General features: G+C 34.1%; 1 protein-coding gene across 1 annotated transcript; it reads right to left on the bottom strand.

Moving 5' to 3' along the window:
• Nucleotides 1-10,353: 10,353 nt before the first annotated feature.
• Nucleotides 10,354-11,706, bottom strand: LOC128546132 (fibrinogen-like protein A). Its single transcript, XM_053526794.1, has 2 exons — nt 11,608-11,706; nt 10,354-11,344 (listed from the first exon to the last, which is right to left on the bottom strand). The coding sequence occupies exons 1-2, from the start codon at nt 11,635-11,637 to the stop codon at nt 10,832-10,834; spliced, it is 543 nt and encodes a 180-aa protein (XP_053382769.1). The 5' UTR covers nt 11,638-11,706; the 3' UTR covers nt 10,354-10,831.
• Nucleotides 11,707-14,641: the final 2,935 nt, after the last annotated feature.

Raw genomic sequence — 14,641 nt, 5'->3', positions numbered from 1 at the left:
TTACATCTTTTGCGTCTTTATTATCAGTAAAAGGTCCAATATTGTTTTACATATTATTGCTTAATACAAGCAATTTTTGATTTATTGAAGGTATAGATCCACTGCTATAAAGTGTCCCAACCTCGATTCATTAAACAATCTACAGCTTCTATACACTTATAACTCTGTTTATCGAATTCCAATGGATCGAGATAACAGTAATTTGACTTAAAATGATACTATATCTACATGTTTTTGAGACGGGTCTTAAAATGTCTTTGAGATAGCCGGAATTCTGAGATAAACGATTTCGAGAGTTTCTATTGTAATTGATACATATGCAATGCAAATTTTTAGAAATTTATTTTCCTTTAGTTAATGTATAATAATAATAATAATAATAATATTTTTTTTATTATTATTATTAATTATAATAATAACTATAAATTCATGTTTTGTATAAAACATTGGAATAGACATGGGTGAACTAAAGTCCAATGTTTTATAGAATGGTCAATGTGAAATAAATCTGGCAAATTATCATCTGATTCATCAGCACATCGAACAACTTTTAGTAAATTGTTACTTGAATTCAGTTTGAAAAAAAAAATTGACAAAAAGTGAATACTTCTAAGATCTTTGAACAAGGTAATATAACAAGAACTTACAGAATTTAAAGTGACATTATGCGCATCATACTGCACATTGTGTGTTTTAGTGAATGTTTTATAAAACCAATTTATGGTTGCTATGCATTTAAATGTGTCAAATTATTGAGAATGTCGAATTAGTATTTGAAGTTGATTCTTTAGAAATAAAGAAATCGGACTAATACATTTAAAATAATAGTTCTTTTCTTCAATCTTCTACGCAATTTTCTCCCTTTCTTATAGGTAGAAATTTCTGAATTCGAAGGCAAGCAACTCCTGCATGTAGTTTGACCTTTCTTAAAAAGACTGCCCCAGTCAAAATAAGGAAAGTCATGTTTGGAAAGTTATTATTTTGTATTGGTAACAGGAAGAGTTTGGTGTATTCGGTTAAAAGCTATAATTTCCTCCACCCTTTTTAAACAGACATCTATTTCACCTGGATTTTTACTTGAAAAAATGCGTATAATTCCACTTTAACGAAAGTGTTTTGTTTAAAATAAAAAGTAGCATAGTCAGATGTGTAGGATATTCCTAAAGTTGTTTATAAGTATGAAACAATTAATTCAAGTAACTTTTGTAAGAACAACAAACTTATAAAAAAACAAAATGATGAATGTTGCATTCATAAAATTTTACTTTATTCCCAAAGTTGCGTATAAACATGGAAAAATCTTTATTGAATAGATATGTATCACATATATTATCGTGAATATATAAACTTGACATGTTAAAAAAGTTAGCCTACATCTTATATCAAGTTAACAACCACTAGCTGTTTGACTTTCTGATTAATTTATGACCTGAACATTGGATCTAACTGGGTTCTACTATACAAACGAGACCCGCTGCCAATATCAATGCTTATAATTCATTTTTTTACCCCGTATTGTGTTGCCATAATGTTTACAGGGGCGTGACGATTTCGTACAATACGACACTGGTTGGTAATGGTGATGGTAGCTTGGTTCTGCCGTTTACTGTGTTTGCTTGTTGACAATAAATCAAAATCTTTATGGGTTCTATAAAACATTAATTTACTGAATTTGAGATTGATGTGAGAATAATACTGCTGATTCATCTATAAGTCCATAATATTAATTTCGTTTATTTCAGTCTCATCCAATACATTAAAACTATACAAATATAGATTTTAAAAACATATAGTACATAGTATTGGCCATTCTTGAAATAGAATTATCAGAGACTTTTTAACAATATAGCCTATAAATGAGAAAAACCAGAATCATGTCGCTATGACAGACCCAGTCAATGATACTGCCTGTAACAATAGCAAACGGCAATATATCCTGATCAAACCACACAGACATACAATTCTATCTGGATCAATACAAGTGTTAAGCGTCACAAAGCTGGCACTCATGATGCTATTAATTTGTTATGACATTATATAGACATTAGCTACAAACAATTATTTATACAACATCATCTTTAAAATTAGCTTACCATTGCTAACCTTTTTTTATTAAAAATCTGCAATAAAAACACACGACTTAATAAGATACTGAAAACGATAAATCATGGCACTAGCGCATGTAATAAAAAAATCTTAAAAGAGCAACTAACCTCCATGATCAGATCATGAAGAGACTGGTTAGCAATGATAATCCGTCATAAAAAGTATCTTTAGGTTACACGTGTAGTAATAAAAGGGGCTAAGAGGGCCTAAGTCGTCTCCCTGAGAAAATCGCAAGGTAATTCCGTATATAAGAAAATATGGAAGCATAGAACGCAACCAAGTAACAAAATAGCAGCATTGGTTTCACTGAGTCTGTTCATGAGAGGTAGTGAAATGTGCTACAACCCTTACGCCACCCCCCACCCCCGCCCGCTCCCCCAAGCACCGGCTTTAGCGGAATTCTATTACAGTAAAGTTGAATGTTCTCCATGTTCCAGAATTACCAGAAAATATAGGAGCACTGAGTCAATGTGTGGAGTACGATTTATTTGATGAAAATATCACAATACTTCTAAGTAAAAAGCAACAAATAGCTCAGGAGTCTTTCTTGATGTTGAAGTATTGTTAGGAGAGTAACATCACTCAGCGTAACTTTTGCTGAGAAACCTGCTAACATACAAAACTTACATATAGTATATAAGACAAGTTCAAAGGACCATATTTTCGCTAGTGTTGTGAAAACTAGCATGTGAGTTCTTTCATGGTGACAAAGCAGTAGAATTTTAAATAAGTGAAAAAAAGGTATTCCAGTTCTTGCATAGCAATTTACTGACATTAATATATTTCACAAAATGTCTTATTAAAAATAGGCGAAGTGCTCAATTGTAAATTTGATCTATGAGATTTTCTAACTGCGCCAAACTCTTAACACTAGTTTGCGATTTGAGGGAAACCTTCTTATATGCGAAACGTTTGCTGAAGATGAAAGTTGTCAGCAACGCCGACGAAAGAATGACACCAATAATAAAAAAAAATAAAAGAACAAATCAGTTTTGTTTGCAAACCATACCCAGCGAGACTAATTTTGCAACAAAGTGGTAACTATTCATAATAAGTTATATACATGTACAACAATCACATATGTGATAAATAGAGAATAACAGGCTACTGTCTTTTGATATAAATGTTATCAGGTCGAGGCTGACATTGGCTGGAAACTGAGCCCCCTTCCGCCCATATGCAGGGCCTGATAACACTGATATCAAAACACAATAATCTGTTATTCTATATATCATGTAACTCATGTAACCTACCTATCATATCCTTAACTTATTTCGCAAAATATTGATTTCTGAAGCAAAAATAAATAAATTCAAACTTCACGGATTTGAAAATTCATCCGTTCCTGAAAAATCTGAACGGAACAATACGGCAGCAAACTTGAATTCAACTGAGAGATTTTTTATTTACTTTCTGATATACCTATGAACAATAAAAATAAATTCCTACCTGCGCAAAAAATAAAACTCACTTTCTTGAATAAATCAGAACATGTTTTGTACCCACATTTTTTAAACATTTGACTCAGACAGCTACATGTCCCAAGCGCTCCAGGCTCAGTAAGAAATACTTTAATCTCTAAAATTACACTGTTCAAAGAATGATTATGAACATTAACCCTTTTGCATCTACTTAATCAAAAATAAATGCCTTAAATTAGATATGGTTCTAAAAATACAGTAAGTATATTGTCTCATGTGTATAAAAATTTCCAAGAATCGATCTGGTAAAGGTTACATTCTACCAATTCAATTCCTTATTTATTTCATATTAATAACAAAACATTCAGACCTCATTTTCAGCACTTTAGAGCATTTCAATGATATGAAAACCATATATGGTCATTTAGTATAACATGTCTTCTTATCAAAAATAGGGTCATTTAGTATAACATGTCTTCTTATCAAAAATAGAAAAATATTGACATGTTATGTTGAATATAAGAAAAATAATCTGTTCTGAGAAACATCACCCTCTAAAAATGCCCCCATGAAAACAGCCGTTTAGCAGTTACGCGTAGGTAGACATTTTTCGCAAAGAATAAAACTTATTCCAAGAAATTTACAATGAAAATGGTCTAGATCTATTCTCAATACTATAAGCAATAAACATAAGCCAAAAATTTAACTGTCACCTCCTCATGTCACTCATTATACCAGATTTCATCCATAGCATGGAACTACATTTTGGACTACTTCACATGTAACACTGAGTAGTCACTTCCGGTTTGGTGTAATCCGTCCTAAACATAAGGATGTTATGACTTACGTTATACAATGACGTCATTAGGTACTATAGTCTGTGCGATAAAATGGAGACGGACAGAGGTACGGCAATTCTGGGATTATAGAATCATTTAGAAAATCGTCAAGCTTTATCATTGTTTCTAAAACACATAAGAGTAGAAAAAGCACAGGTCACCTCACTCGTTTTTATCTTATAGGCCATTTTCTTCCCCCACTGTTAAACATTTCTGAAATTGAGTAAAATTGAAAACAAGGGGGGATAGGGTGAGTACTATGTAAAACACTTAATATCCAACTTAAAGTAATAGGTATTTCAGGTTACTATGGATACATGGTGATATCACTGCTATATGTTACCAATAAATCTCTTTATTTTTACGTTTGATATAATTATCCCACCCACTATTTTCATTGGAAAAACGTATTTAATTCTAAAACAATTCTGATGTTGAAATTTTAAACATACTATGCTGCTTTAATGACACAGAAAATTAATATGTTTCCAAAAAGAAAGAAAAAAAAGTTGGGTCATCGTGAATCTAAGAGGTATATTTAGAGAAAAAGCCCTTAATTTTGACATTTTTAGTTCTCTTTGTTTTAATTGAAATTTCCTAGGTAATATTAAGTGCTATGTTGAAACCCTTTATCTGAATATTACATGTATCAGTCAGAAAGATATCGAAACCAAACCTATTCTACTTATTAATAAATAGATATTTGAAATTACAGAGCCCTAACCTAGTGTGCATCTTATATATCCTTTCGGCTACCATAGCAGACTAATACGTACCATAAAAACGGGGGTCGCTATTACCGCTATCATACACCGACTGACTACCGCAGACGCCTAAAACGTACCATCAAAACGATGGTCCACATTACCGACATCGTACAGCGTAGGACTACCGAATTTTTTTAATTTTTCTTTGTATCTAAGGGGAATTTGAATGCTTTTTATTTATTGCAGAATTACATCTGAAGTGTAAACTTTCATTTATGTTATTAACAAAACGGTGTTAAATCAGTTAAACTAGTAAGTTAAATCATTCATATGACATACTAAATAATATTACGCAACAAATTACAGGTTTCCATAAAATTTAAAAACTAAACCAAACGTCTCGTGCGCAATAATGTTCTAAAATCATTGTTATCGCAATTTGTTGATAAGAAAATACTTTTCAGACAATTAAGGGATCAATACTCTCAAAAAATACCCATTAGTTTTGATGGTTGCTCGTCGCGGTAATTACCGAACTCAGTTTTTAAAACTTAATTAATTACTCATTTCTACGCTACGGTATTTAAAGCTATTTTACTACGTCTGCATTATGCGGCTCCGGCATTCTAGGAGTCTGAAAACCACGGGTCTTCCACTGATGCGTTTTGTAGACCTTTCACCAGTTACTTTCACTGTGGCACTACGGTAGTTCTGAACTTTTTTCCATGAAAAACAAAATTTCACTGTGGTAATCAGAAATAGTGTACATTTATACACTACGGCAGTAATATTTCAAATTTTTATTGCACATGGAACATACATATATACACTGTGGTAATTCTCTACAGAACGCAACGGTAATATATATGCACACATCGCTTCTTCCAATTGCATACTAGACGTGTGTAAATTTATCCACTATGGAAGTATTGTACTTTTCAAATTTAAAACTCAAACTTTAGGTAAGAATGCATTTAAATTATCCCAAAGTACACAATGGTAATTTTGACTTTGAGCTCCATGCATTATGCAGTATAATGCATGGATACTCTGGAATGCTTTATAAATGGTACAGTATTCAGTATTTCACATGTGCCTTTGTATACTCATTATATTAATTTGTAGTCCGGGTCCGTAATGTAGGAGATACATTCGTGTACTTGTAATCTCTGAATCCTCTCACTGATGGAGGGTCGCAGGTTCGAGCTATGCTACCGACTAGGATTTTTATGTGAGAAAATAGGCAGTTGCTTACGGACTTCGGCGTCTAGTACTGGTCTTTCCCAGGAACGATGGTTAGTTGAACTGGCTGTCTGATATAACTGGAATAATGTTGAAAATGGCGGTAATTTCAAACAAAAACAGACTCTAAAATGATCTGCTTCCAAAACCGTACATGAATGTGCTTTCGGTGAAATGAGATCTTACAATTCTTCATTATATGATTAAACAATTGATACCTTAATTGTGACTTTAAAGAAAAGTATCAACGGAATACAGGTCGCAACTGGGATATGCTCTAATTTAAATATATAATGTTATTATAAATTCAGTTATTTTAAAATCTGTTTGAAAGTCAATAAGGCATAACAAACTAAGAAAAGGACACTTTTAACTACTATTATAAGTTTTACCACGAAGTGTCATTCGACATTTTTGAGTTTTGTTTTGGCACTTGCATCATACACTCCACAAAAAAAAAACAGATTATGAATATGTATAACCTTAATAACGTATAGTTGACGCGTTTATATGGTCCGATCCGCTGACATGACTGGTAGGTGACTAAAAGTAAAATGCAACAAAAACATTTTATAACAGAAAATAATAAGATAAAATAATAAAATTAACAGCTGAATGAAAACACTACAGTACAGGCAATCTCCTATGAACGGGTATGAGTAAGAAGAATCATATATCAAATGCTACACAACCTGAACAACGTATTTTGGACTAAATTTCATGGTAGGCAGTCTACTTATAGTCCGATCCGGAGAAACGGGTAGGCGACTAAAAGTAAAAAACATTAAAGCAAACAAAAACATTTGACAGAAAATAAAAAAAATATATTTAAACGAAAGCAAGTTGTAAAAGCTATAACAGATGAGGATCATTCATTACTTACAAATCATCACAAAAGGTAACATAAAGCATATGTAATGTTACACAAAAAGTTCACTAAAAGTCATGAAATAATTCCTTTTTTTGGTTTAATTTGTACTGTAGTCCGTTTAAACTGAGTGAGAGTGAAACAATTTTGTCAACAATTTACGACAATAACCGTTAATCTATATATACATGTATTTTTTGAATAGCCGTCTAAAGGCAAGGGGGGGGGGGGGGGGGGGGGGGGGGGGGGGGGGGGGGGGGGGGGGGTAGGGTAATTAGCATTGTTAATGACGCATAGAAAGATAAAATGTCCAAAATTTACATAAACATGTCATCGGTAGAACTGTTTAATAAGTTAGTTATGTGTCTATATTTAATATGCCCGGTTGTATGATTATTATTTCTATACGATATTACAATGTATCAAAATTCACAAGAAGCCAAACTTTATGAAACATGTTAAACTTAGACACTGTCTGTTTCTTTCTCCAGGTTGTGCTTAGTGTCAGCTAGTCAGACAGTCATTTCTTCTTCGTCGATTTCCAAGATAATTTTGTTGGCATTTTACGGGGTGTTTCTATTTTAATATGTACCTTCCTGGGTGATTTTTTGCAACCGTTATGTAGCTGAATTGAAGGAAGGGATTTCTTATTAAAATGTAGTAATAATGAGCAATAATAAAACGTATCAAATTATAACATTTAGTGATTTGCAATGATTATATATACTAAAATAATCGATTTTCTGGAGTTTCCAATTTTGCTCTTGTTTCCATAAGTTTTACGGGCGTTTTCGGATTGGAGGTCTGTATGGACTTGTCCTTTAGTTCTGGACGCATGATACGAAAGAAAGCATTCCCTGAAAGTATTATTTAAAAGATCACGGGGATTAACCCTGAAAATAGATGACAAATATTTTATGTAAGGAAGACATTTTGATTTTCAACTACAGTTATTGCACAACTCTGGAACTGGCTTTTGTACTTAAGGGCTGGATTTCTCGAAACATTTTATCCTGTACTAAGAAGATTAACCTGTTAAGAGCAGTCGAATATATAATGCAATAACAGACTTTTCCTCTTCTGACATGCTTAAATATTTCGAGAAATTTGACCAAGAGGGATAATTTGAGTAAATTTTTGGATTTGAGCGACTTGTTGACTCAGACCCAATTTATATACATGGAGTAAAAGAAAGTACGTTCACGTAACATAGCAATGACTCAATAATACCATGAACTCTTTAAGACTACTCATTTGATCAATATAACTTTTTAATAAGAAGAGTATTGTTATACCTGTGTAAATTGTCTTTACATTGCTTACAACCAAATGATGACGTTGGTGTTCGCGGAGACCACCAGCGGTCTTTAGTTTCTTCATACTGCAAAACTGACATGCATTTGTTCGCCCTAACATTAAGATAATTTCATGTGAGTCTGCAAACTCCCGGCCAATGGTATCAATTACCTGCGTTTGTTTGGGTTTCCTAATTCCTGAACGGTAACCTTCCATACTCTTGCTACCATGTTTCCATCTTTGATTTGACGTGTCATATGCTGTCCTTTGTTCATTGTACTAACCGAAACCAGGAATTATGTATTACATTATTCCTGCCGAAACAGCCTTCTGTTGGACTAATGTCTGTGGTTTCAAATCATATGGCAACAATTTTCGCCCTTATTAAAAGACCCACAAAGATGGGTTGAGCTGGCAAGGAACGCCTGTGCCAAAGGGATGTGTCTAAAAGCACTATACGGTTCAACCAGATGTTCAACAACCTTCCTCGTTAGTTCTACTTCTTTTTTTCCCTCTAATACAAACTTTAAACTTCCAAAGATATGCAGAAACTGCATCTGCTAAAACGAATATTTTAAAGCCTCTCTTTAATACATACTATTACATTTGTAACTAAATGTTTATCTATCTATCTTTTTATACTGCATCACTCCTCTTTACGACTATTACGTTCAGCTGCGCGCCTGTACAAGAATTTTAAAAGTAGAATGGACAGGGGAATAAAAGTAATACACGATGTGTATTGCAAGCATGAATACAGTTGATGGTGTTAGAAACAAGAAGGATTTACAGATACAAGCAGTTTAAAGAAACAGGTCTATCATGTTAAGCATTGTGTGCAAGTTTGGTTACATCCTGCTTAAACTGGTTCATGGTTGGGGCTTGCACAAGTTGTACTGGAAGGGAATTCCAAAGCACTATGGTGCCTGGAAAAAAAGAGTACTTATAGTAATTACTGGGAGTGAGGATCTAGGTATAGGAGTGGGGATGCATATGTCTTGTTAGACGGGGATGGGGAGGGGCTGACATAGGGAGGAAGTGGTACAGCAACCAAACCACTCTGCAAATAATTGCCACAGTAGACGTTTGCAGGAAGAACGAATTTGAATGTAGTACCGCAGTGTAGTTTTACTCGTCCTGTTACTAAGAACTATACTAGACTTTTGTGAGAAACTTGAATTTTAAGGCAGTGCCATAGTGTAGTTATACATATTAAATGAAATTAAGTGCACTTCCACAGTGCTGAGAAAGTTACCCTGCGAAAGGATTATACTAGTAATCAAAACTTATCCTGTAGGCATTATTTATTCCCCCGATTACCACAGTAGTGTAATGCAGGGCATGCGAAACCAAAGAGAGTGCCGTAGCGTATTAATACATATTCACACAAAATAGCATGTACTGCCACAGTGATGCAGTGGCCGTTTAAATATGTGACTTTTAATAAATAACATTAACTGTATATTTTATCTGCATATAAATACCATAGTAGACTATTGCAGGAAACAAGAAACTATAAGTTGTGCCACAGTGTAGTTACACCAATAACCTCACAATGGACATAACTACCATAGTGTAGCAACCGTTTTACATAAAAATTACCACAGCATAAAAATGTAGTATATTTTTGGTAATTCCTTCTATTTTCAATTGCGAAAAAATACAATTTTTACCCAAATACTGCATTATGCGCTACGGAAATGAGCACCCCCATTTTTCTGGTACGTATTAGTCGTCTGCGGTAGCCCGCCTGCAAAACAGTAGCGGTAATGGAGAACCCCAAAATTATAGTCTGCATTTGGCGTCTCAGGTAGTGCGTCGGTGTACGATAGCGGTAGTCGAAAGGATATCAGATTAAGGCAAATTTCCGCCATACATAAGGGTTAAAAATATTTTCGCAGCAAGTGAAACTTTTTGGTTAAATGGTACATTGTTAGCCATATTTTGTTGATTTGCTATTAATTTTCGACATAAAAATCCTGGAAAAAAAAACTGTTGCAAAGAACATCTAAATAAAGGCCACTACTATAAAACCGTATTGTAAGGGCCACTGTTTTCTCTTCCCGTTATTCCATAAAATGTGTAAAGTTACGTCCTTTCAGGGCCACCTGTCAACAAAAGCCACTTATTTCATTTCCAATTGGTGGTCTTTACAGACACGATTGACTGTATATACTTTCTTAATAAAAATAAATATAACACATTTGAAAATGTTAGCATATAAAATTTCGTAATTCAGTAAACAGGCACATGAAATCACATAAAAATGTAAAGTCTAGCAACAGCATTCCTTCGTTAAAAGCTGTCTAATTGTTAAAGAAAACGAGAAAATGGCATTTTCACTTCTGAGTTTTATTTAAAACATTGACCATGTATGTCTTTCACCTTAATAGTAACCTTTTGAATCGGAATATTCCCTACTGATCCCCAGTAGCTGATGCCACCTTCCTGAGTTTTACCATATACACCATTCAGGTTTCCCAACATGTAGCAATCTCTATACCACCATCCTCCCCCGTCGTACTTAACACAGCAATTACTTGAATGAATATCGTTGTCCCTGTCATACGTTGAGAATTTCATATTGTTATGGTAAGTTAGTAGTTCGTCAATGCTGCCCTCATAATTAAAGGCATCTACGTTCATAGTGTATGCAGTTGCCGCTCCTTGAACTGTAAACACTTGGTAATGTGCATAATCTTTTGTCCCATCATAATTTTCTATATCAAAATGTATCTGACTGCCTTCTCGAGTTAGACGGTGAATTTTCTCCAAACCTAACCAGTGAGAGCCATCGATATCACCAAACCCACTAACGTAATCATTCCATGGCCGATAAAAGTTTACTTTACCGTCAATCCGATTCTGCAATTGAAACAAGCAATGTCACATTACATATTTACATATCTAAGTATTCTTAACGTAGCAACACTTAAGGAGATAAATGTCAACTATTAACGGCATCTTTGGTCCATCCCGCTATTGCTGAACATAACATTTAAATCCATTTAATTACAATATTACCAGGATTGCGTTATTGTAACAATGTAGAAAGTGCTTGTCTTTAATTTTTTATTTTAGTGGCGAGAAACGGTTTTGTAAATTGTCTAGTACGTGAAAAATATTACCTGGATCAAAGTCCAACCCCCGTTCGTCATATCGCAATACACAAAGAAAGGACATCTTCCATCTGGTGAATAGAATAAACTCCGTCTGTTCTTGTACCGTTTTTAAATAACTCCAAACATCTATAAAAATAGTAATTTTCTAAACAATAAAAAGTTATTGCATATAATTTCTTGCGTTGGTTCAAAAAAAACACGTTACATTTTTTTCCCCTGTCTTGAAACTGAATACATTGACACCACTTATCTCTACGTTTAATCACACTTGGGGAACTTATTATTTCGATTCTAACACACATTACTCACTGTGGCTGACGTTGTCAACCGCGAGCCGTTTCGTTACAAGACAGTAATGGTTTCGTTGTGGATTTTTGTTACATACACGCTTCACACCCCCCCGTGTTACTGGAATTCTTTCCTGTGCATATAAAGGTAAGAGTATTTGTGTGAAACGTAAGCTGTAAATCTTTACCATTTGTTAGCAAAGCAAACATATGACTAATTTGCAGTTGTTTGATCGTGTGTTGAAAAAAAATCAGACAGTTTCTTTTAAATTTTGGGGTTTTATACAGCAAATTCATGATAAAACACAAGCATCCGTTTTTAAATTAATTACTGTCTTAAACTTTCAGCTTTTGAAAACGATTCAACATATTTTTCGACTGTACATGTTTTTCATTTGATTTTATGCCTCTATTCCTCAAAAATTCCCTTTTAAATACTGGGTCGTGTTTATAAGAAATGAGTATGGTTTTCTCTCGAAGTCACTGCATTAGGTAGGGGTTTTCAACTGAAGTGTATGTGTTTCTATTGAAGACATAAACAAATATGTCTAGGTTTTCTTCTGAAGCCATTAGTAATTAAACATGTGTGCTGACCTTTAATATAATTTGTTTATTTGTGTTTTTATAACATTAGGAAAGATGATTCATTCTCTCTGTTTAATTTTCACTTAAAAGCATTCGTCTTGGTAACTTTTTGCATTGATTTAAATACAAATATGTAGTTACTTCATCCATTTCATGTATTTAAATCTGTTTGATATGCCACTCATTTTTACCCGAAATCATGTTTGTCCAAATCGTTCTTTTTGCTAATCATGATCTTATACAGGTCTTTGTGTGTATTAAGCGATACTTAGTTCTGACTCGTGACCGAACAAGTCAACGTCCCCTAATTTTTTCCCGAAACCCGGGGCTATCTTTTTCCCATCAATGCATAAATTAAACGACTTTTCTTCCACCTTCAAACTGGACGTGACAGCCTGTATATTTGAATGTATAATTCCTGGGGTGCTGCAGTCCAGCGCGTAATTCTTTCTCTCTTCCTTTAATACATCCTTTTTTGGACAAACAAAATTTCATGTAATATCAACTTTGTCATTGATTATTGTCACTGTCTCCATGCTCAATTGCTCCTGAAAACACCTTGTATCCCCCCATGAATCGCAGAAACTTAGATTTAAACAGCGCCGTCCGACTGTCCAAAACTGTCTCACTTCAGGAGTGTATCTCTTTAAAGCCGCACATCTTCTAGCTTGAAAATTTATGACATCTAAAACAACTGGCCGCAATGTGCTTACACTAAAATCTCCAGAGTCAATCAATGAAAGAAATTCATCCATTCATGTAAACGACCACAATCAGCTAAAGGGAGCGTAACAGCGGCAAAACGTTTAAATTGCTGAACTACCATTTGTACAGTTGTGTGTCCGCTTTACTCACAGGGATGTCTTTGCTTTTCAGGGGGCAACTCTCAATGTCGGCCTGAATCAATATATAAAAACTGTGGTGCCCAAACAGTTCCGATAAATCAGCACTGAATGGGTTGCCTCATTGAAGATATTTTTCGAATGTTCTTGGTCGACTTCTAATTGTGAATTAATGACGATGAACTGATTTTGATGTGTGTTGATTTTGTGTAGTTTTCGAATGGGCTGTCGCTGGCTGAGATTTGGTAGGTACTATCATTTCCCAATTTGGGGGATAAAAACTGATTTCTTTGCCGGTAACATTAGCCCCCAAATTTACATTGTATGCCCTTTTGGGCGATTACTCCTCCGTCAATCGATTTCCCACTGTAGACACCTTTTCTGAGGGTGATCCTCAACACAATGACACACTGTGTCTTTTATGTTCTCAAATGTAGAAGTCCAATTTTGCTGCACATAAGATTCTGAAAAAAAAGAAAATCGACTTTGTAACAAAATTTACATACTTTTTGTTGTACTTCGTATGAAAACCTAGACACACTCTGTGCGAAACACAGACACAAAAAATGATGTATTTTTGCCGATTTTAATATGTTTTCGTAATAACAGAGACATCTTATGTAGCAGAACAAATATCACTGTATCTCGACAAGTGACTCTTTCTTTGTTTATTTTATCTTACTTTAAACCGTTTTGCAAGTAACAAGGATTTTATTTTAACCATAGTAATTGAACACTTATCTAAAAAACACAAAAATATTTAAGAAATCAAATGTCGCATATACCATACAAAAACATAACTTTCACATTAACTCACCATTTCTCTGTAACTATCCAAAGATCCACACCGAAAAAAACCCAAATATATTAAAATTTGTAAACCGCATATGCATGCCACGCTAGATGTAAACAAATACTCACAACGAAACCATTACCTGTCTTCGTAACGAAACGGCTCGCGGTTTGACATCGTCAGCCACCAGTGATACTAGTATCAACAGTGTTAGAAAAAAAGGTAACTACGCACCTTGATCGGATGACGTCATCGCACGCGAGTTGTTTATTGCAGAATAACCCGAGATAGATTTTGCTCTATATGTATGTAGGATATTTGCTAGTCGTGTTAGAATAAAGTGTCCCAGTCAAACTGAGTCTACTTTGCAATAATTGTACTGACGGAAAAGACATTTTCTTTTTTTAATTCTGTAAAAAGATCCTTTGAAATCAAAGAACAAAACCTGCAGAAGAATAATAGACTGGGTTTGGTCTGTTCAAAGAGGTAACCTATTAAAACTGTATTTACTTAAAAAAAATTAATGTGCTTCG

Source organism: Mercenaria mercenaria, chromosome 16 (assembly GCF_021730395.1).
Source record: "Mercenaria mercenaria strain notata chromosome 16, MADL_Memer_1, whole genome shotgun sequence".
Taxonomy (NCBI): domain Eukaryota; kingdom Metazoa; phylum Mollusca; class Bivalvia; order Venerida; family Veneridae; genus Mercenaria; species Mercenaria mercenaria.
Note: the sequence above shows the minus strand (reverse complement) of the source record. Positions and strands in the feature narration are given on the sequence as shown.

Bases quoted from the DNA above. Each gene is read 5' to 3' on its own strand.
- LOC128546132 (XM_053526794.1), bottom strand. From the start codon at position 11,637: ATGACGAACGGGGGTTGGACTTTGATCCAG. The intron at 11,345-11,607 runs GTAATATTTTTC...TTTCAATTGCAG, and splicing joins GGGGTTGGACTTTGATCCAG to AATCGGATTGACGGTAAAGT.